The 20,520-nt window shown below is 64.4% G+C and overlaps 1 protein-coding gene across 5 annotated transcripts in view; it reads left to right on the top strand.

Annotated features, from left to right (window-relative positions):
• The window catches only part of ADGRD1 (adhesion G protein-coupled receptor D1), a 177,385-nt gene extending 156,865 nt beyond the window's left edge, over positions 1-20,520 (top strand). For all 5 annotated transcript variants that reach the window (XM_053901880.1, XM_053901881.1, XM_053901879.1 and 2 more), the window contains 7 exons: positions 1,447-1,513; positions 2,929-2,995; positions 12,907-12,998; positions 14,622-14,748; positions 16,035-16,076; positions 17,218-17,310; positions 18,497-20,520. In XM_053901880.1, the coding sequence (XP_053757855.1) occupies positions 1,447-1,513; positions 2,929-2,995; positions 12,907-12,998; positions 14,622-14,748; positions 16,035-16,076; positions 17,218-17,310; positions 18,497-18,592 (584 nt within the window). In that variant the 3' untranslated portion in view covers positions 18,593-20,520. The remainder of the gene's footprint in view (positions 1-1,446; positions 1,514-2,928; positions 2,996-12,906; positions 12,999-14,621; positions 14,749-16,034; positions 16,077-17,217; positions 17,311-18,496) is intronic.

Genomic DNA, 20,520 nt, shown 5'->3' with positions numbered 1-20,520 from the left:
CTCCTCACCCTCGTTGTCCCGCCTCTGAACACACACAGTCAGCCAGGTGCTGGGCTCCTGCCGTGTGCCTCAGAGACCGCAGAGAGTGGGGGACCCTCTTCTCGGACAGACCCTCTGTCACTGCCCCAGGGGGTGGCCCCTGCCGGACGGAGGGGGATGTGGGAAGAAATGGCGAGGGAGCCGCCAGCATCGCCTTTGGGATCAAAGGAATCGTGTATGCAGAAAATGCACCTGTCACTCATCCATTTCACTTCAGGCAGCAAAGGGATGCCAACCACTGCCGTGGGCCGGGACCGGGGGCGGGAGGGTGCGGGCCGTGGCTCAGAGTGAAGGCCTTGGCCACCCACTTTGAAAATACCTCTCCAGAGGCACCTGCGGTCCTTGCCGCACCTTCCGGAACCCGCCGGGATGGGGCCCCGTGCCCGCTTGCTGTCCTGTGGACCCAGAGAAAAGACGCCGGCACCCGCCCTTCCTCAGCGAGGCTGGGGCGCCGGGTGGCTGGTGGTGCTTCGGGTCGATGCCTCCTCGCCATCTCGGGTGCCACGTGATCTTCCCACACCAGATGAGCCGGGCGGCGAGGATGCCCTGTGTCGTGTGTGGACACCGAGGCCCCTGGGAAAACAGCCCCTGGTGCGCCGTCTCCTGTCACGTGGTCCTGGGGCCGCCCAGGCGGGAGCCGCGGCCCACGGCACCAGGGCCCAGCTCGCCCGCGGAGCACGCAGGTGTGACGGAGGGCCACGGTGAGAGGGCTCCTCTGTGGGCCGGGTGGCTCTCCCGGACGCTGTGGAACGCATTTGAACTGCTTAGACATAGAACAGTGGCTCAGAGCTAGGACAGACCTGCAGGAACTCCCATTCCGGGACGCTGTTCAAGACCGAAATCAGAAGGGCAGGGAAGCCGCCGCTGTGAGCGCCCGGCAGAGCCGGGGCACACTTCCCTCTCCTTCCTCTGGGGCCCCGGAGGCTCAGCGCAGGCAGGTGGGTCCCCGTGTGTGGTCACCACCGCCAGCCTCCATTCTGGGAACCAGCAAGATGCAGCCCTCCTTGTCAGCAGCCCTCCCTGTCTGGCGCCCTGGGAAAGCCGGCCAGCGGGTGGGTGGATCCTTCGCCGCCCTTGCCCTTGGCCCACCCTTCAGGGCAGGGGTGGGGCTGCTGTGCGGGTGTCTGGTGACAGAGGCCCCCGGGATGCGCCACTCTTCTGGCAGCCAGAGCCGGTCCTTTTCAGAAACAGGCTTGGATTCGTAAGTGATGTGATTCAGAGTTCATGTGTACGTGTGTGTGCACCTGAGTGTGAGTTAGCCCTTGGCTTAGACTGAGGCTCCCGGAGGCCGGGGCAGCGCCGTTTCTGAGCACGTAGCTCTTGCTCCTTACATGCAGCGGGCGTAGACGAATGAGGGACTGGCTGAATAAAGGAGGCCGAAACATTTCCTGCACTCGTTTTCCACAGGTTTTCCTCTCGTCATTTGCATCATTTCCATATCGTTTGCCATGAACAGTTATGGAACAAATAACAAGTAAGTGACGGGGTCGGGGGGGGGGGGGGGTGGCTCCTGGCATGTGGCAGGGCTTTCACAGGAAAGGCCCCTGTGTGAGGCCCCAGGCCGTGGCTCTGTACGGGGCTGGCCTCCCCAGGCCCTGAAGTAAGGGCGACCCCAGCTGCGCCCCCCGCATTGTCCCCCCCCCCCCCCCCAGCAGAGGCTCGGTGGCGGGGCGGGGCTCACCGGCTTTCCTGAGAGGACAGGGACGCATAGAGCTCTGCAAGGACATGTGGGGAGGTGCTCTGTTTGCAGTCGCCCCTGTCCCGTCCCGGGCGGCCATGCACCTTGCAGGGGGCCGCTCAGGCTCGCTGTGCATTTCGCGGAAATGGCTGCCTCCGCACAGCAGGTGCGAACGAGCACTCACAGGGGCCGTGTCCTGTCTCGGAACCCCTGTGTCCTGGAACGGGGGCAGAGAGGCACCTGGGAGTGGACGTGGGTCACCTGACTCCTCTGGGCCTCAGTTTCCTCATCTGGGTGTGGGAGTCATCGTGGCTCCTCCTGTGAGGGTGTCAGGGGATGCACACCTGGGGTTTGGTGTGCTGGGGGCCCCCGTGCCGCTCAGTGAGCGGGGTGGAGGGAGTGAACGAGGCCGCCTGCAGGGACATCCACACCGGGTGGGGTGAGGACCGTGCCCTGCACCTGCCTGACCCTGGCCAGTGGGCAGGGCCCCCAGGGCTGTCCCCAGATCTGGGAGTGGCCTCTCCTGGGGAACCCCAGGCTCTTGGCCATCCCGATGCTCTGGAAAGAAATGAAGTTACGGCGAGGCTATTACTTGCCTGAGTTCCTGGAGTCCCACCTTGGAAGCCTGGAGGGATCCCCCATCCTGGAACTGGACGCTGCATCCCACATGAGGCTTCTCTGGAAATGCGAGCACTTGCTGGGATCCCCGGGGACCTTTTCTCTCAGGGGCGCTGCAGGGAGGTGTGACCAGCCTTAGCTAGGAGCAGAGGGGAATGGTCAGGACCGTGTGACCTCATGACTCCTCAACGCTCTGATCCCTTGCAGAAGGCACAAATTAGGTCAGTATTTGAAATGCTCTCAGCCCTTGCTGAAGGTCAGTTTGTTTATTTTTCATAGCAAAGTTAAAACTTATTTTGGTTTTTGGCCGAACTCTGCAGAGGTGGTGATTTTTCCTACTGAGAGGCCCGTGAAAGCCTCCTTTTCCCTGAGGTGGTCTGCACACCTGAACGTTCACCCCGAGAATGAGAGGCACGAGGTCATCGTGGGTAGCACGCAGAGACATCGGCTGAGGTTAACTGTTACTCTGGCTGCTCAGATTGACCCCTGAGCGGAAAAACGTCCTGCCTTAGCAGCTGCCCCCGGTGGAGGTGCCCGGCGCCCCGGGGCACAGGAACAGTGGCGTGGAGGTAACGCTCTGCTTCCGTCCACAGCTGCTGGCTCTCCATCACGAGCGGCGCCGTCTGGGCCTTCGTGGCTCCTGCCCTGTCCATCATTGTGGTAAGTCCCGCCGGTGGGTGTGAGGGCCCCCGTCTGCAACCTGTCGCAGCCCCCGGGCGTGCAGCCCGGGACCCCTGTCCCCAGATGGCTGGCCGGGAGGCGCAGGTGCGCGCAGCCTGCCAGGGTCGGTGTGCACCGCGGGGTCTTTCCCTGAGGGTTCTCGCCCACGCCCTGTCCTCGCGGCCCCAGCAGGGACCTTAGTGTGCGCCTCGGGAGCGCGGGATCATGGGGGACAGAGAACGTGACCCGAGGGGCCGGTGATGTCGCAAGCAGGCGCGCTGGCCGCTCTGCCTGGCCCGGGCTCGAGGGAGGCTGCCGCACGCACGGGTGCTCTCACCTCCGGCCAGGTGGCTCCATCCTCAGGCGGGATGTCCTGAGGTCCTCGGACGTCACGGAATTACAAAAACAGCTTTTGTGGTTCTTGCTATTGTTCTTCCCACATTTCCCACAAAAGTCTCTGGATCGAGTCTCGGCACTTCTGATGCGTCAGGCTTGGAATGTTGCAGATCATGGGCCCCTCGCTGTGCCTGGGGAGGGAGTTCTCTAACTGGCCAGTCCCCACAGGGGCCAGAAGATAGAGTATTCTGATTGGCCAGTCCCCACTGGGGCTAGAGGAGTAGAGTGTGCTCTGATTGGCAGGCCTGGGTCACCTCTCTAACCCTGGGGGTGGAGCTGGGTTTCAGCCTTCCCCGAAGCACGAGACTCCGGGTGGGGGAGGAAGTGCCCCGAGAAAGTCCGGGTGCGGTTCCCAGAGGAGGGGCAGCGCACGCGTGGGACGGGACCATTGCAGTGTCACTGGGTTCCCTTCGGTGTGGGGACGTCCCGGGTGCCCCTGCACCCCGCAGGTGTGCGGCCCCATCTGGTCGGGGCCCCGCTTCTTCCCGACTGGGGGACGCCAGGGGTGGCATTGGCCAGTCTTGGCTAAGTTCCCGTGGTTCCTCAAAGGAGGGTTCCGGAGTGCCCTCGCACGTGGTTTCCCACAAAGTTAGGGTTAATAGTAGGGGTGCAGGCGGACGAGCATCTTTCCCTTCAGGTGTCACCAGGCTTTTACGTCACATCTCTCTTGCCCCTGAAGTAGCTGTCTGACAGATGCCACTTAGTGCTTCGTGGAGGGCAAGCCAGGGTACTGGCATGGGTGGGGTGAGCGGCGTGCCATGTCCTGGCCCCAGAGGGCATCAGTGTTGGTGGGTGTCGTCATCATCATCATCCTCCTCCCTCTTCCCCTTGGGCCTCCCCTCCTCCCTCCTCTCCTTGGTCCTCCCTCTCTCCTCCCTCTGCCCTCCTCTCCTCCCCTTGTTTCTTCTGTCTTTCCCCATGGTCCACCCCTCCTCTCTCCTCCTACCTTGTTCCTCCCCTCCTCCATCCTCCCCTTGGTCCTCCCCCTCTCCTCCCTCTGCCCTCCCCTCCTCCCCTTGTTTCTTCTGTCTTTCCCCATGGTCCACCCCTCCTCCCTCCTCCTACCTTGTTCCTCCCCTCCTCCCTCCTCCCCTTGGTTCTCCCCTCCTCCCTTGGTTCTCCCCTCCTCCCTCCTACCTTGTTCCTCCCCTCCTCCATCCTCTCCTTGGTCCTCCCCTTCTCCTCCTTCTGCCCTCCCCTCCTCCCCTTGTTTCTTCTGTCTTTCCCCATGGTCCACCCCTCCTCCCTCCTCCTACCTTGTTCCTCCCCTCCTCCCTCCTCCCCTTGGTTCTCCCCTCCTCCCTTGGTTCTCCCCTCCTCCCTCCTACCTTGTTCCTCCCCTCCTCCATCCTCCCCTTGGTCCTCCCCCTCTCTTCCCTCTGCCCTCCCCTCCTCCCCTTGTTTCTTCTGTCTTTCCCCATGGTCCACCCCTCCTCCCTCCTCCTACCTTGTTCCTCCCCTCCTCCATCCTCCCCTTGGTCCTCCCCCTCTCCTCCCTCTGCCCTCCCCTCGTTTCTTCTCTCTCTCTTCTCCCCATGGTCCTCCCCTCGCCCTCTTTCTCCTCCTTCTCTTTTTCCTGCCCTCCCCCTTCTCCCCAGAGACACAAAGCAGGTTGAACCCCCATAAGTAGAAGAGGCTCAGCCGTGGGCAGTGCAGGGGGTCAGGTGCCCAGTGACGTCAGCCGGAGCCTGCTGCTCGCTCCGGGGTCCGTTGCCTTGGCGCTGGCTGCACCTGAGGCAGGCTCTCCTCGGCGGAGACAGGCAGAGTCAGCTCCTCGCGCGTCCCGCAGGTCTGTGATGGGGCGGAGCGGGGAGAAGCTGTTCCCAGTGGTCCCAGGAAGTCCCGGGACACGCTCTGATTGGCTGCTAGGGGTCACATGTCTGTCCCAGAGCCAGTCACTGAGGAGGCGGATGATGGCCAGGCCAGTGTCACGTGAGCCGCTCGGGGGCCAGAGCTGGGGGTTCCCCAGAAAGCCGCGGGGGGGGGGGGGGGGGGGGGGGGGGGGGGGGGGGGGGAGGGGCTGTGCTCTGGCACCCTGGCCACTACCTGGGTGTGTATCTGGTGCCAGGCCTGCTTGGGGACGGGCGTCTCCGTCTCTGCCGCCCCATTTGGGTGTCGGCCCACGGGGGCAGGGCGCTGATGTCAGGAAGGGGTGGCCCGCGGGGGCCTCCCACATCCTTGCTGCCCACTCCCGCGCTAACCCAGTGTGTCATCTCCACGGCTCCACGTGGGACCCCGGATGCACACTCCACACGCCCCCCGGGCCAAGAACCTGGGACACGTTTTCCCCGTGCACCTTCGCCCCGGGGCCCCAGGCTGTGTGCTGACTCACACTTGTACTCTCCCCACTGGGACCCTAGGACACTCTGCAGAGCACCCCCACCCAGGACCCCAGGACACGCTCTCTGTGTGCACCCCCCACAGGGGCCCCAGGACACGCTCTCCACGGGCACCCCTTCTGCTGGGCCCCCAGGGTGGTCACGAGGCCGTGGTGCTGCCTGTGAGCTGCTGCCTTTGAAGGGTGTGGAGTCCTGCCTTGGTTGGGGGGAGGGGATGCCTCCCGGACTCCTGTCCCTCATTGTCCTCGTTCATTGCTTCCCCATCTGTCATCCCAGCCGGCCGTCTGAGGACAGGTCACCCCTGCGGGCAGTCAGCGGGGCCTGCTCCCCCCTGCACCCCTGCACGGGGCAGGGGTCCCCTGAATCCCCCGCCCCTCTCCCCAGCGGCTCCTCTTAAAGCTCGGCTGGCCTCGTCCCGGGCTCCTGGGCACCAACGAGGCCGTGGGCCTGGTGGGTGATTGGACGTGAACGTGAGGGAAGAGGCCGGCCGTCTTGTTTATCCTGGCGAACGTTCTGCAGACGCCGCTCAGAAGCGGGGCCGCGCCTTCTCGGAGGAGGCTTTCCAGAGGGACGAGATGAGGGACGCCATTGTGGCGTCACTGACGTCCGGGGTGAGAGGGACAGTGGGTGCTGCCGGCCCCACACACGAGCCGTGTCCTTGCGCAGGATCAGTTTGGCTGTGTCTCCTGCCAGGTGACACGTGCTTGGGGTCAGCCCGGCGATGGGGGTGATTTCCTTCCCTTGTGCAGCCCTGAGAGTCTCCGAGGTCCTCCCTGGCCACAGGGCCTGAGCCTCTGTGCTAGAGGAGAGGCAGCGGAGGCCCCGGCTGTGGCCTGCGCGCTGAGCTGTGTGGGCCCAGCAGGGCTCTGCGGGGAGGGCTGGGTGACAGGGCGGTGGGGGCCCCTCCCGGGGTGATGCCCCTGCGGCCCTGGCCACGCCCCGGGGGCTGGCCTGGACCCGGCTCCTGCTCTCTGGCCGTGGGCAGATTTGGCCTGTGGGGGCAGGGGCTCGGAGGGCGGGAGGGCGGGAGGGCTCGGAGGGCAGGCTCCTTTTTTTAAAATGCTCGTTTATTTTTAAGAGAGAGAACAAGTGTGAGCAGGGGAGGGGCAGAGAGAGGGGGACAGAGGATCCGAAGCAGGCTGTGCGCTCACAGTAGAGTCACACGCGGGGCTCAAACTCGTGCACCGTGAAATCACGACCTGACGTGAAGTTGGACACTCGACCGACGGAGCCCACCGGCCACCCTGCCCTCAGGCTCCTCGTGCAGGACTGTGGGCGGCCGGGGCTGCCCCATCCTCCATAGGCCATGTCCTGGCCACAGCCCCTGGCCACGGCCTCGTCCACAGCCCCGGCCACGGCGCTCCCTGGGTCACTCCGCAAGTGCAGAGACCCAACGGTCTCTGCTCCTTGGGTGCTGACCCACATGTGAACGCCCATCCCCATCCCCTCGGCCCTTCTGTGTCCAGGAGGGGTGGTCCTCCCCGGGGGTGCCTGTCCCCGCCACTGCCCTGCAGCTCCACCCACCAGCCCACAGATCTGTCCCGTGGAAGTTGTCGGAACGGAGGTACCGGGCACGTGCTGGCTGCCGTCTCCCCAGAATCCTCCAGGCACACGCCTAGGCTGGCCTTTCTCCAGGAGAACGACAAGGGTGTGGGGGGGCGCAGGGTCAGGGAGACCACGTGGGAAGATGTTGCTGAGACCCCAGCATGTAGGGGTGAAGACCCTGCCTCAGGCGGGGCCTGGGAAGAAGAGAGGGGTAGGTTTGAGGCCCATTCTGGGGAGTCTGGGACGACAAGGAGGCGGACAGATTGTTCCGGTGCCGAGCGTGGGGCTGACGGAGACCACGAAGGCTCGCGTTCCTCACAGGGCTTGCGGGGACAGGCTCTGAGGGGCGAGCGCGCCCACAGAAACGCCCTGTGTGGCCCACCCCTTGAGTTGGCCTGACGGTTTCGTTGTCGTCGTATTTAAATTTGAATGCAGGGCTCCCATCAAACGGCTGGGTCCGTGGTGAGACCAGAGTAACCCAGTAACATCGCCCCCCACCGGTGTTCCTGGGCCGACAGTGAACCCGCTGGCGGGCAGGGCGGGCAAGACCCTGGTGCGGCTCCCCCCACTGCCGGCTCAGAGCCCCGTCCCGGTGATCCCTGGCCCCCACGGCCCGGCCGCCGCCCTGGGAGGCTGAGCCACCGTCTGGGGACAGACCGTGGGCAGAAGAGCTTCCTCGGGGGAGAGGAGCTCAGAGGAGCCCGACCCGACGCAGAACCCAGCAGGGCGGGGCGTGCACGTCCAGGGCGGATCTCACACCTGTTCTGTACAGGAAGTCTCCTTCCAGGAGGGGCCGAGAGGTCAGGAAGGGGACGGGGTTGGGGATCGGAGCGCCCCTCCTTTCATTAACAGGGAGCTCAGAGGTGGCCCATGTTCCCCTGTTAACTGATTTTACTTTAGCTGCAGGAGGTGATGTGTCCGTGTGTGATGGAGCCTTCAAATCCAGGGGCTGTCCCCTGTTTCCGATGCTATCCCTTGTCCCAGGGGCTGTCCCCTAACCCTAGGGCTGTCCCTGGGGGCTGTCCCTTGTCCCCAGGGCTGTGTGAGGCTCGGCTGCGGTCACTTTACCAGAGTAAATCACTTCAGGGGATTACAGGGGCTTCAGTCGGATCCTGTGTTCTCTCTCTCGCTCTCTGGGGTCCGGGAGGACAATTCACCTGCTCAGCCCAAAGGTAGAAACAGGTCAAAACAGACTCCAGGCCCCTTGGTAACTGAGCCCCCCCTGGTCAGAGCATGGACATGGCGGGGGGGGGGGGTTGGTTTGAAGGAACGTTAATGACAAGGGTGAAGAAGGAAGTAGCTGAACGTGTGAGCACCACGTGCCCTGTTCTGTGTCCTCACTGACCTCCACCCTGCAGACCTGAAGGCCCAGGCGGGAGTGGACCCCCCTCCCAGATGTTTCCGGCTGATCTGAGTTTTAACGTGACTTTGGTCAGTGACAGCTGGGGACCCGGAGGAGCGCCCACCACGGCACGGGGTCCAGTACCGGGTGCCAGCATCCCAGGTCCCCAGGCTGGCTGGAGCCACCGTTACCATTTCTGAGGGGGCGTTAGCTCCTGGCCCCGTCCAGTCCCCCCTCTGGATGTCAGCCACAAACCCTCGGGGGCAGCAGTCCTCAAACTTGTCACATGATGGAATTATTGGTTCCCACCTGAGCCCCACCTTTTGGCTTTACTGGACCTGGCCCTTTCCCAGCTCGCAGGCGATCCCACTGGGGAGGTGGCTTGAGGACCGCGGTGCTCCGGGGGGACATAGGAGAACCCTGGGGCCAGGCGGGAGGAGGCACGAGCTGAGAAGGGGTTCGGTGATTTCATAGCCAAGCGCAGGGGTCCGCTGACCGTGGCCAGTGTGGCCCACTGTCCACTCTTACGTACGGTTTCGTGGGTACACAGCCACTGCCGGGTACTTACAAGCGTCTGTGGTGGTTTCTGTGCTACAGCAGCCGAGTTGTGTACAGGGACCGTATGGCCCACAAAGCTGAACATCCTGTTTGGCCCGTCACAGAAAAAGCACGTGGACGGACTTAGGGCCAGGGGCTGCAGTGGGGGGTCCTGCCCACTCTGTCGGGCCTCATACTGGCCTGGCTCTTGGGGGTCCTCTTACCCCTCAGAGGACCCCTGCTTGTGTGCCGGGAGTCATGTCCCCATTTTCTCAGATGCCGTCCGCCTCACTTCCCGACCCTGCCCGTGTGGGGCGTGCAGTGCTCTCTGGGTGCACACTCACGTGAGTACGTGCTCGGGAAAGAGGTCTGGCTGGGGCCGGGCGCCGGTCTGGGGAGGATGGTCCGTGCTGTTCTGGTGATGTTGGCCCCAGCGGGACTTCGGGGGACAGTGAGGGGTCACCAGGGCCTGCCGGGCCTCGAGCTGGGGAGGAAAGGGCAGAAGTGAGCCCCTTGCAGTAACAGCCCGCCGGGTCACTGCACAAACGTCCTGATGAGGAAGCGACGTGGATGCCACTCCCTGAATGACCCCAGTTAGGTTCTGTGCAGGCTCACAGGGCCAGCAGGCTTTGCAGAAGCTGTCGACCCCCAACGGCAGGGAACCCCGGGGGTGAGAGGGTCACCTTTGCCTGCATCCCCCAGGGGCTTCTTCAGTGCAGACTCCATGGGGCAAGGGCCTCCAGTTTTGGGGAGAATCTCGGGAGTTCTGGGACCTCCTCCTCTGAGAAGCCAGGGTGGGCCTGCCTACGTAGAGGCGCAGATATAGAGGGCGACAGCGACAGTCGCAGATGCCCAGACGCAGAGGTCCACAGGGACAAAGGTCGATGCACACAGTGGTGTCTTCTGTATGTTTACATGTGATGGTTTCCCCGTGAGTCGTGGTGTATGTCCCGACAGCGTCTCACGAGGCCAAGGAACAGGACGCGGTGCAGACCCCAGAGCCCTGTCCTGGGCTTCCCCCCACCCCCGCCATCAGCGGTCACATGACCTGCAGTGCACATCCCGCCCCCATCTAGTTTGCTAAGACGCAGCCCGTGAATTATTCCTTCGGCGTCTGTTGGCTGTTGTCACCCAGAGGCACTTGGCTGATGAAACACCCGCTCTCGTGGTGCACGTGCCTCACCCCAGGGCCTCTCCCGACGGTGACCAGGCACCAACCAGGATGAGTGGCCAGGGCCAAGGGGGAGGCCCACTTCTGTTTGGGATGTTCCCGAAACACGAGGTGTTTTTGTCTCAAACCCGCAGCCTCCCCCTGAATGAACGGGTCGCAGGGTGGGGGGTCAGCACCTCCTGACTGTCCCAGCTGATGGGACTGTCCTACGGAGGCCCGGAGAGTGCTTGCCAGATGAAAGCACACAGACCCAGGCAGGGAGAGAGCCCGGGAGGGGGGGAAAACAAACCCCAGAGAAATCTCCGGAGAGACGGACGTGATGACAAATTGTAGCCAGAAATGCCGGTGGCTTAACCGTTGCTGCCACGCTTCTTTCTGGGTCTTCATACAAAGCCAGCAGGTGACAGAGGGCTTGAAATCCCATCAGTCACCAGCTGTGTGCCCCCCCCACTTCCCACAGTGGTGGGGGGGGGAGTCACGTGAGCTTGTCCAGTGGCGGGGGCGGGGTGAGGCTCCCTCTCATGCGGTGCCGGTTGACGAGGAGTCGTTTGACTTAGGAATTTTACCACACGTGCTTAGGAAGCTTAATGTGTCCGGCGTCTGCCCCATCTCCCTCCGCTCCGGTTTCCGCCTCCTGCAGCAGACACGCCCGCCGACTGCTTGTGCCTCCTCGGGGCCTTCCGCGGATGCTGGCGAACGTGAACGTGTGCTCGCCGTCCGGGGCCCGTTCCTCACCATGTCTGTTGGCCTCTGGCTTTAGCAGCGTGCCGGGGGGGAGCGGCTGCAGAACCGGCAGGCTGTGACCCCCAGACCCGCGGCCTGCTCCGGACAGGCAGGTGGTTTCCAGCCTCTTGTTGTTCCAGACCAGGCCTCGGCTTGGCCCAGGGGTCGAGGAACCCAGGACGTAAATTCGCCGAGTGGATGGGGCCGGGCTTGCAGGGTGTCAGACGGGACCAGGGTGAGCCTCCCCTCAAAACGCACGCAAAGCGCTGCCAGAATCGTACGCATAAGAACACAAACGGTTCAGAATTCAGAACCCTAGGTTTTACCGAAGGCATAAAGCTGAAAAGCAATCATTCAAGAGAACCGAGTCCCGCGGTTTAACGCGGGCTCCTGGCCTCCCTGCCCTCGCGCCGCTGGGAGAGGCAGGGGCGCTGCCCGCTGATCTCAGAGCGGAAAGTGCTGAAGCGGTCACTGCATCTCTGTGGCCCTTTCTCCACGTGGCTGAGTGTGGTTTCTTGTGGTCCTAACACGATCAGCCGGGGAGGAGGGGTGGAGGGCTCTGCCGCCGGCGAACTCACATCGTTGACCTCTTTCGTCCTCCCTGACCCTGGGCGACTCTGTTAGGGTCCTCGTTGTGCAGGCGACAGATGAGGGCAGGTGACGTGCGTCTGGAGCCGGGAGCCGGGCCGCCCGGGGTTGAGGTGTCGGTGCGTGTGGCACTTGAGCCTTCTTGGCGGGGTGTGGTGGTACAGGCCGGGGCCCCCCCCGGCCCCCAGCACGGAGCCCTGGAGGCCGGGCGGCCAGGCCGGGAGGAGGCTGACAGCGGAGAAGGAGTGGGGAAGCACTGAACTCTGGGGGAGTGGCTGCGAGGCCCCGGGCGTAAGGTGGTGTCAGCAGTGGAGCCTGAGGAAGGCCTGAGGCCGGAGCCCCCGTTAGGAGGCCTCGGAGGCAGGTGCCGGGGCTGGGAACGCAGACCTGCCCGTGGGGACGGCCGCCAGGGTGGGAGGCCCGAGCCCCTGCCTGCAGTTCTGCGCACCAGGCCGGGGTGGGGAGGGCCGCCTTGCCTGTGAGGTCGGCCGGTGAGGCCTTGTCGTTGCCCGTGGTCAGGCCTGACCGTGCACACAGGGTTTGGGCCTGGAGCAGGACTCCTGGGCGAACTTGTCGTTGACCTCCGGGTTTTGCAGAGGGAGGAGAGAGGTCCCGGCCACAGCACGGGCCTGGATCCTGCAGTAGCAGAAGGAAATCCTGGCTCTCGCTCCCCCTTGCCGCCTCCTGCCTTGCCAGGCTCACTCAGGGACCTGCAGAGCTGCTGGGGAGGGGACAGGTTGTGCCTGAGGCTCTGCAGAGACCTCCTCAGCACCCCCGCCCCACAGACCCCAAGGGGAGCCTCCCAGCAGGTGCCTAGCCAGGAGGCAGATGCGCTGTGGCCTCCAAGGATCACGTGGCCGCTGGCCTGGGTGAAAGTGGCAGGTGCCTTTATGGATGCGAGTTCTTATCTCTTCAATGATCCGTTTGTGCTGTGGGCGTTGCGACGGTTTCTCATCAGATGGGGAAACTGAGGTTCCAAGGGCATGAGCACATCACGTGGGGTCCCACACAGTGAGCAATGTTGAAATGAGGTTTGAACCCCAGGCCTTCCCTTGCTGTGTGCCTGGGGGCAGAATGCGCTGGGTGGCTGCCCTTTCTCGGCACAGACGTGGGCTCCCAGCAGGTGCTCGTCCGTGTGCCAAGTGGAGGTAAACGCTCAGGGACCCATGTGGGTTACGTTTCTGCAGTGACGCCACCTGCTCGCTCAGAGCGAGGGGGGTGGGGTGGGATCAGGACCCTCACCTTGGCTTCCGTTGCTCCCCTTGTGCAGGTGAACGTCGGCATCCTCGTCGCCGTGACCAGGGTCATTTCACAGATCAGCGCTGACAACTACAAGATCCATGGGGACCCTAGTGCCTTCAAGTAAGCTGGACTCTGGGCCATCGCTGGTGGTCTCGGCCACACGCAGCTGCCCGCAGGTAGCGGGCGGGGGGCACTGGGGAGCCCTGGGCTCACATCCTTGCTTGCCTGCTATCTGGGGACAGCTCCACCCCAAGGGCGAGAGGCCACCTGCGGGGGCGAAGGAGGAAGATCGCTGGTTCTGTCCTGCCTCGGCCCTGCCAGCAGCCCCCGGCTCTCCCGTCTGTAAAGGGCTGTCGCACGGAGGAAACTCCTCTGGGTGCAGCTGCCCGAGGCGCTCCCGGGCTGGTCCGTCTGCAGGAGGAGCAGGTGTCTCTGGGGAGGGACTCCACCCCCCTGCTCCTGCTCCTGCTCCTTCCGCACGTGACGAGGGGACCCCAACAACCCTGGCCCAGTTAACAAGAGGCCTCAGGGAGCTTCAACTGGACGTATTCTCCCCAAGATCTTCTGTTTTGATGTTTCAATTTTTAAGAAAAAGCCAGCACGTTTTGAGACCCATTTCTCACAGCCACTCCTCTCACATACGGGTTTTCCAGGATCTGAAGATGAAGCTTAAGTGGTCCGTGATGGTTTGTTCCCAGATTCGAGGGTTTTAACTGCAGTGACTTTAAGAAAACTTGTGGCTGCGGCTTCCCCGGCAGCTGACCTGTGCGAACCGTCCTTGGCTTTCAGGGTTTGTGGCCGGGAGCTGCCAGGGCGGGGATCTCGGGCGTCCCACCGGGAGGCTCAGCGTGGCCGTGTCGCACTTCCCCCTGGAGCTGCTGGACGCGTGTGAGGCACCTGTGCCTGCTCGTGCGTTTGTCCGTCACTCACTCACTCGTTCAGTCAGGGGTCACGTCCCGAGAGCCCACCGGGCCCTGGTGCGGTGCCGCGCTCTGGGGTCGCGGGGATGAGGCCCCAGCCCAGCCGTGGGGGAGCTCGCGGCCTAGCGAGGAAGCGGACGTGTGGTCACCGTGCCCAGTTACGAGGGGCAGGCAGCCGCCGAACTGAGCGCACAGCTCACGTCGGTCTCCGGGCTGCCCGCTGAGGCCCTGGGACAGAAGCCCCGGTGTGCAGAGCTGGCTGTTTCAGAGGTCGGGGAGACGGTGCGCTATGTCAGGACACCTTGGGGTCAGACGCTGGTCCGGCTGGCGCTCGGTGGGCGCTGACTCCGTGCAAGCTCCGCCCCGGGCTTGCAGACGCGGGAGGGACCACGTGCCTTCATCACGGAGCCCACATTCCGAGAAGGAGCCTGCGAGGCTGATGCGGGGCGTGCCTCCCACCCCGCTGGGTCCGCCCGGCCGGGGCCTGGCGCTGCTCCCCGCCGTGGGTGCCCGGGATCGGCGTTCCCATCGGATCGGGGTGGTCAGCGAGGGCGCCCAGAGGGCGCGCCGGCTGCCGGGTGCGGAGCGCCGGCTGCAGGGGAGCCGTAGGGGAGCTGCCGGCTGGGTGGGGACCCCCCGTCTCAGGTCCCGAGCGGTCAGCTCCTCACCCAAGATTACCCGCCGGGCGGAGCCCAGGCCCGGCCCCCAGCAGGGCCGTGTCCGCTCCCGCTCAGAGGCCTCCGGTCGAGAGGCGGGTCCCTTAGACCCCCCGTCACCTACCCACCCCCGCCAGAGTGGCCGCGTCCATCCACCTCTCTCTTAGGTTGACGGCGAAAGCTGTGGCCGTGCTGCTGCCCATCCTGGGAACCTCGTGGGTCTTCGGCGTGCTCGCTGTCAACAGCCAGGCCGTGGTCTTCCAGTACATGTTTGCCGTTCTCAACTCCCTGCAGGTGAGAGCCTGCGGACTCCCGGGGGAGGCCGGCCGCCGCGTGAGCGGATGTGCGCGGCAGGCTGCCACCGGGGCGGGAGGGAGACCCCCTCTCTGCTCTTGCCACACCCCCTGGGGGCCCACGGCGTGAGCCTGCCCCGCGGCCGGGCGCGGAGGCGTCGATGGGGCACACGCCAGCGCCCAGCACATGGGGCCTGCGGGGTCGCCACCCGGTTCATCCCGCCGGTGTCTGGGACTGGCGGGAGGCGCACTCAGGCCTGAGAGGGAAGACGGCAGCCTGCGGGCAGCTCTGGAAAGGGGGCCGGGCGTGGGGAGGCGGCGACGGCGTGTATCTCGGGTCTGGGTTCACACGTGCCCCCCGCGTGGACGGGCAGGGAAGGGTCAGCAGCCTGGAAACCCGAGGCTTAGGGTGCTCAGACCTGCGTCCCCAGACACACAGCCCCCCCAGAGGAAGGGTGGAAATGGGTGCCCACCGCCACCCACAGCCCACACAGCCGAGCCGAAGGCTGGATCCTGGCAACCGCGAGCACGGCCCACCGGCCCTCGCTGTGCAGTCCACACCGCGTCCGGGTCTTCCTGACCGGGGACCGCATCTTACGGACGAGCGTCAGGCTTCTAATTTGTAACAAGCTTCCACCCATCGTCTCCCTGTGGTTGTTCATAGAAGAGCGTGACCGGTTTGGCTGGCTGTAGCCCTTACACGAGCTGGGTCCTGGGCCACCTCCCTCCGCTCTGGATCCCGGCTTCCTCCCCCATTCAACGAGAACGGGCCCCACTAACGGGGCCGCTTCAGCGCTGAATGAGATGACTCGTGTGAGGGGTCGCCTAGCGCTGGACGCGTAGCAGCTGTCTCCGGGGCTTGGGGGACATCCTCGTTCTCGTGCCTGTTTCGTTGTTATCATCGTGCTGTCTGAGATGAGGACACCAGGGCTCAGTTTAAGGAATTGTCTGATGTCCGTGCCGTTGTCCTTTCCCAGCATTTCTGCTCATTCCCGGGTCCAGCCTGTCTGGGAATCCACCTCTGTAGACGCCTTCGCCCAAACAGCGTGGCCGTCACGCTGGTGCCCGCCTCTAGGTTAGATTTCAGGGTGGGACCCGGGACGCCCCTCCATCCTCGGGGGCTCCAAACCGTAGCATCAGGATTGGCACACAGCTCACCTACAGGCTTCCTGGCACTGAGCCGTGCCAGGACCTCTCCAGTGCCCATGTGGCCTTGGGAGGAAGCCCTGGAAAGTGCCGCGATAAAATGCAAGGGCCCTAATCCTGTGTTCTCCCCTTCCTCCCCAGGGGTTTTTCATCTTCCTTTTCCATTGTCTCCTGAATTCAGAGGTATGTCTACTCTACTTCCTGATGATACGAAGCAGGCTGTTCATTTCTGAAAGGGCACGGGGCGCAGGAAGCGTCTTGCCCCGTCAGGCTGGTGTCTGGGAACGTAACCCTGGATAGGCTTTGGTGGGGGCGACAAGTTGTGTGCAGTGGGGCTGCTTTCCGTCAGCCCTCCTCTCGACTTCTGGCTGCTGAGCAACACTCAGCGTCCCCCTCCTGGCGTCAGGCGGGCCCTGCCGGCTCTGCGGAGGGCAGGGGGGGTGGGGACAGTGGAGGCAGCCGAACCGTACGCCCTGGACCTGCTCGCTGCTGCCTGGCACGGCAGGGACAGTAGGATGTAGGTGGCCTCCCAACAGTCCTCCCCGAACGCATCTGGGGTGTAAGAGGGAGGGCTCGTGACCACGGGGTTTGGGGGGACCGTGTCACAGGGCCTCCACAGGCCCTGGGGCAGCTGGGGCGGGCTCGTTCTCAGTACGGTGTGGGCGTTGCACCTGCCGTGCACTTGGCCACGGGGAGGGGAGAGGCTCCAGGCCTTGTCCCTCAGGATCCGTACTTGTGCCAGGCAGAGGTCCCACCCCACCTGGGTGCTCTGCAGAGGGTCCGTTTGTACAGGGCTGGGTCAGGCAGCGAGGGAGGGGAGCTGGGGGAGGGGCAGGGGGGTCGCTGAGGATGATGGTGACCGGTGGGGGAGGGCTCACATGATTGCCAAGACCAGGGAGCAGCCCGGCAGAGCCCGAAACTGTGGTCCGCCAGGTGGGAAGGCCACGCACAGCCTACCCTGCGTTTGCGTCTGTTGGCTTTTTATCTCCATTGTTTCTGCTGCCGTCACACTCTGCCCCCTCCACCGCTCCTTGTTGAGTGTGTCCCATACCCCGTGCAGAACCGTGACGAGGCCGGCAGGGGCCAGGCCGGATCCAGCTCTCCCCCTGTGCGGCCCTGGCACGGTGATGGGGACACGGTCCGCACCTGCCAGATGAGGCAGTGCGTCTGGACCTGATGCTGCCAGACCCTGCCCGTGCCCTGCCGCTGGTGTCCGGGGCTCTCTTTCGGCACGAATTCCTAGGGACCTCGGAGAAAGATCTCTTACTGTTGCTGTTCCCACCGCTGAAATTGCTCCTAACCAATCCCCCGTCCGCCTTCGAAGGTGAGGGCCGCCTTCAAGCACAAAACCAAGGTCTGGACCCTGACGAGTAGCTCCAACCGCAACGCTAACGCGAAGCCCTTCAGCTCTGACATCGTAAGTGCCACGCGGCGTCCCGTCTGCGCCCCCGCTTCTCGCTCCGATCCTGTCCCGAGCACCTGCACCCTCACCGCGTGGACCCGCAGGCTCTCGTCTGCTGTGCTGTCCCTGTTGCCTGGAAAGCCGGGGCGGTTTCCGGGCCTCTGCCCTCGCGGGCCTCCGGGACCCGCAGCCTCCGGCGCGCCTCTCGTTCCTTCCCCGAGCCTGTTCTCGGCAGGGCCACGTCGTGCGGGTGGCTGCCCGTGCGGGTCGTGGCGGCGAGGCCCGGGCGCCGGCGGTTCTTGCTCAGCCCGCTCGTACCTGACGTGGCCTGCAGGCTGCGTGGGCTCTGGGTGACGCGTTGCCCACAGCGGGGTCCTCCGTCCTGGTGGTGTCACGCGACCTTGTCTCCTGCCCGTTTCCCCGGGGGCAGTGCTTCTGTGTTGCGTCAGGAGGACGGAAGGATCAGCTGGCCAGGAGGCGGGCCCCGGGCATTCTGCTGGTGTCCCGGGGAGGCGGGACGGTCACCAGGCACAGCCCAGCCATCAGGGGTCTCCTTGCTCTGCAGACGCCCAAGAACCGGGGTCTTGGCTCTCGGGGCTCTCGACAAGCCTGTCCTCTCAACACCGGGCTCCTTCGCCTCCTGCGGAGATGCAGGCAGGGCCACCGGGCGCCTGGGGCACATGTCGGGCGTCCTCGTGGCGCCACCACCTCCGAGCTGAGCCCAGGGCCTGGCTCAGGGGTCCCGTCCTCGGGAAGAGCCTCCCGGGCACCCCCGGTGCGGTGTTGTGCTGCCTCCGTCTGCACTGTTTTGCTTATTGGTGCGAGCGTGACGTTGTCTGCCCCCCACGGGGTGCACACCCCCGGGAACAAGGACCTGGTTGGCTCTGCTCGCTGCCGTGACCCCGCAGCCTCCGGCAGCAGCGAGGTGTGCTCGGTAAACGCACGTGGAGAGCGCAGGGCCGGGCGGGCGCGCGGCAGAGGGCGCACGCCAGCCCCCAGGCGTGGGGCCGAGGAGCCCGGGCGGAAGGCGGAGAGCAGTGTGGTCTCGGAGTTCAGGGTCCTCTTCCTCCGGGAGCAGGGGGGCCCGGCGGGTTCGAGGGGAGCCTCGCGCGGCTTTCCGGCCCGGCGGTTCTGCGCTCGCCGGGACTGGTTTCCCATCGTGGGGCAGGGTCTTCTCAGCTCACTCCTTTGTGGTTTGCAGATGAACGGGACCCGGCCGGGCACAGTGTCCACCAGGCTCAGCCCCTGGGACAAGAGCAGCCAATCTGCGCACCGTGTGGACCTGTCTACCGTGTGAGCAGGGAGGCTGCAGCCGCCGTCCTGCTGCTCAGAACACACCCCGCGGACGAACCACGAGAAGCCCTCTGCCTTCACCACGAGACCCTCTCCTCGCTGCTGTCTGGATACGGGAGTCGTGGCCCCCGGGACAGGCTTCCTTGCCTCCCACCCGCCCCGTGTGACAGAGCCCACCGCCGGGCCCGCAGCCCTCCCGGCTCTGGTCCTCCTGTGGCCGAGCGACTGTCCCCCGGGGCACCTGCCGTGGGCGCACAGGCCCCAGGGCCTGCCGCACCAGGAGGGCGGGTTAGCCTGGGAGCCACGATGGGGCCTTGGGACCAAAGGGGAGGGTCCCGCGGGGAGGCGGAAGCCCCCAGAGGGTCAGGCAGAGGCGGACGGGCGTGTGGGGAGCGTGAGAAATGTCCTCGACCTGCTGAATCAGCCGCAACAAGCTCCGAGGAGCCAGCGCCAGCTGAGGGGGGCCCCTCACGCTCCGGCCGTGCCGCCCCTGCCAGGCCTCTGCGGGGCCGGGGCTTTGGGCTGGGGTCTGGCCGCTCAGGCCCGGCCGTGGGCAAAGAGCCAGGTGGGCCGCTGCTGGGAGCGCTCCGGTCCCCCTCAAGGTCGGCCTTGACGTGGGCCGCCCCGTGAGCGCCCGAGGCTTCCCCGTGCCCGCGGCCCCCGGGAGCCGGCTGCCGGCCTGCGGTTGGCTTCCCACGGTCCGGCTTCCCGGAGCTGCTTCCTGGTCACTCACAGACACCTGTCTGTGTTTAACGGGCAGACGCGGTGGTGGGCGGTGCGGCGGGTTCCGTGTTGCTGCGACGGCAACCACGCCTCGCCGCCGGCACGGCCACCCGAGCCACGGACCCGGGGACGGTGGCCTGACGGTGGCCGGGTCTTCCTGTTGATGTTGCTTTGCAGACTGGGACTCGGCCCCGTAGGAGATGGGAGCGACCCTTACTCCTCTACGCGCGGGCAGGGTCCTTGACCCTAGATGTGAACCCAGACGCCACCGAATATTCGGAAGCAGGCTGTGACCGCTCCTACCGTGGCGTCAGCACTAAGTGTCTGTGAGACGCGTGGGTGAGAAGTTCAAACCCGTAGCTGATACTGGAAAATCTTCCCGTAAAACTGTGACCGTGGTAGCATTAAGCCCTTCCCGCCCCAGGCGCCCACCGGGTCTCGGAGTGAATTTTCTCCATGGTTCTGTGGACCTTCTCCATCTTGGTCGGGTGCCTTCCTAATGCAACGCACCCCCGTCACGGTGGGCGCGGCAGTCACCCACAGGCGTCTCCTGCGTGGGGAGGGGCTGGACACAGAGCCACGTGTCGACCGCAGGGAATCTTTGTTCTTCCGTCCCAGCGAGGCCCCGGGCACAGCAGCGACTCGGCACAGGGTGACGACGTCCGTTACCTTCTGTGCAGCCCCTGGGGACGGGCTGGGGTGTCGACCGCCACGGAGACCCCGTGTGTAGCGAGAAGTCCGAGCGTGCCCAGCCCCTGCCCAGGCTTCTCCTCGTGACTCCAGAAACCAGATCGCTTGTAACTCACGGGCATCCTTGTCAGGCCCGTGAGCACTATCCTAAGGTCTACACGTGGGGTTTTGTTTCTTTTGTTTCTGGTGAAGCAAATCAAGTAAGGAACCGTCTTCACTTTAGATGGATTTCTTTTGTTTTAAACTCAGCATATTCGCTCTACGTAGCTAATCTGTCAAGGGAAGTAATGAACAAATTGTTATTTCTAATGAAGGAAAGCAGCGCACTTTATTTATAGGCTATAGATTTCGGCTTCTGTGGTGCTTTGTTATCTACACGTAATTTGGCCAAAGGTAAGAAATTGGAAAGGACAGTGTGTTTAGAGTAGTTTATGGCACAGGAAAGACGATGGATGCCACTGAGGAGTGAAAATACGTTGTAATTTTTATGAAATAAAATCTTAATGTCCTTAAGATGAA

The sequence above is a fragment of the Panthera pardus genome, unplaced genomic scaffold (assembly GCF_024362965.1).
Source record: "Panthera pardus isolate Hobbes unplaced genomic scaffold, ASM2436296v1 HiC_scaffold_14, whole genome shotgun sequence".
Taxonomy (NCBI): domain Eukaryota; kingdom Metazoa; phylum Chordata; class Mammalia; order Carnivora; family Felidae; genus Panthera; species Panthera pardus.
This window is presented reverse-complemented; position numbering and strand designations above follow the sequence as displayed.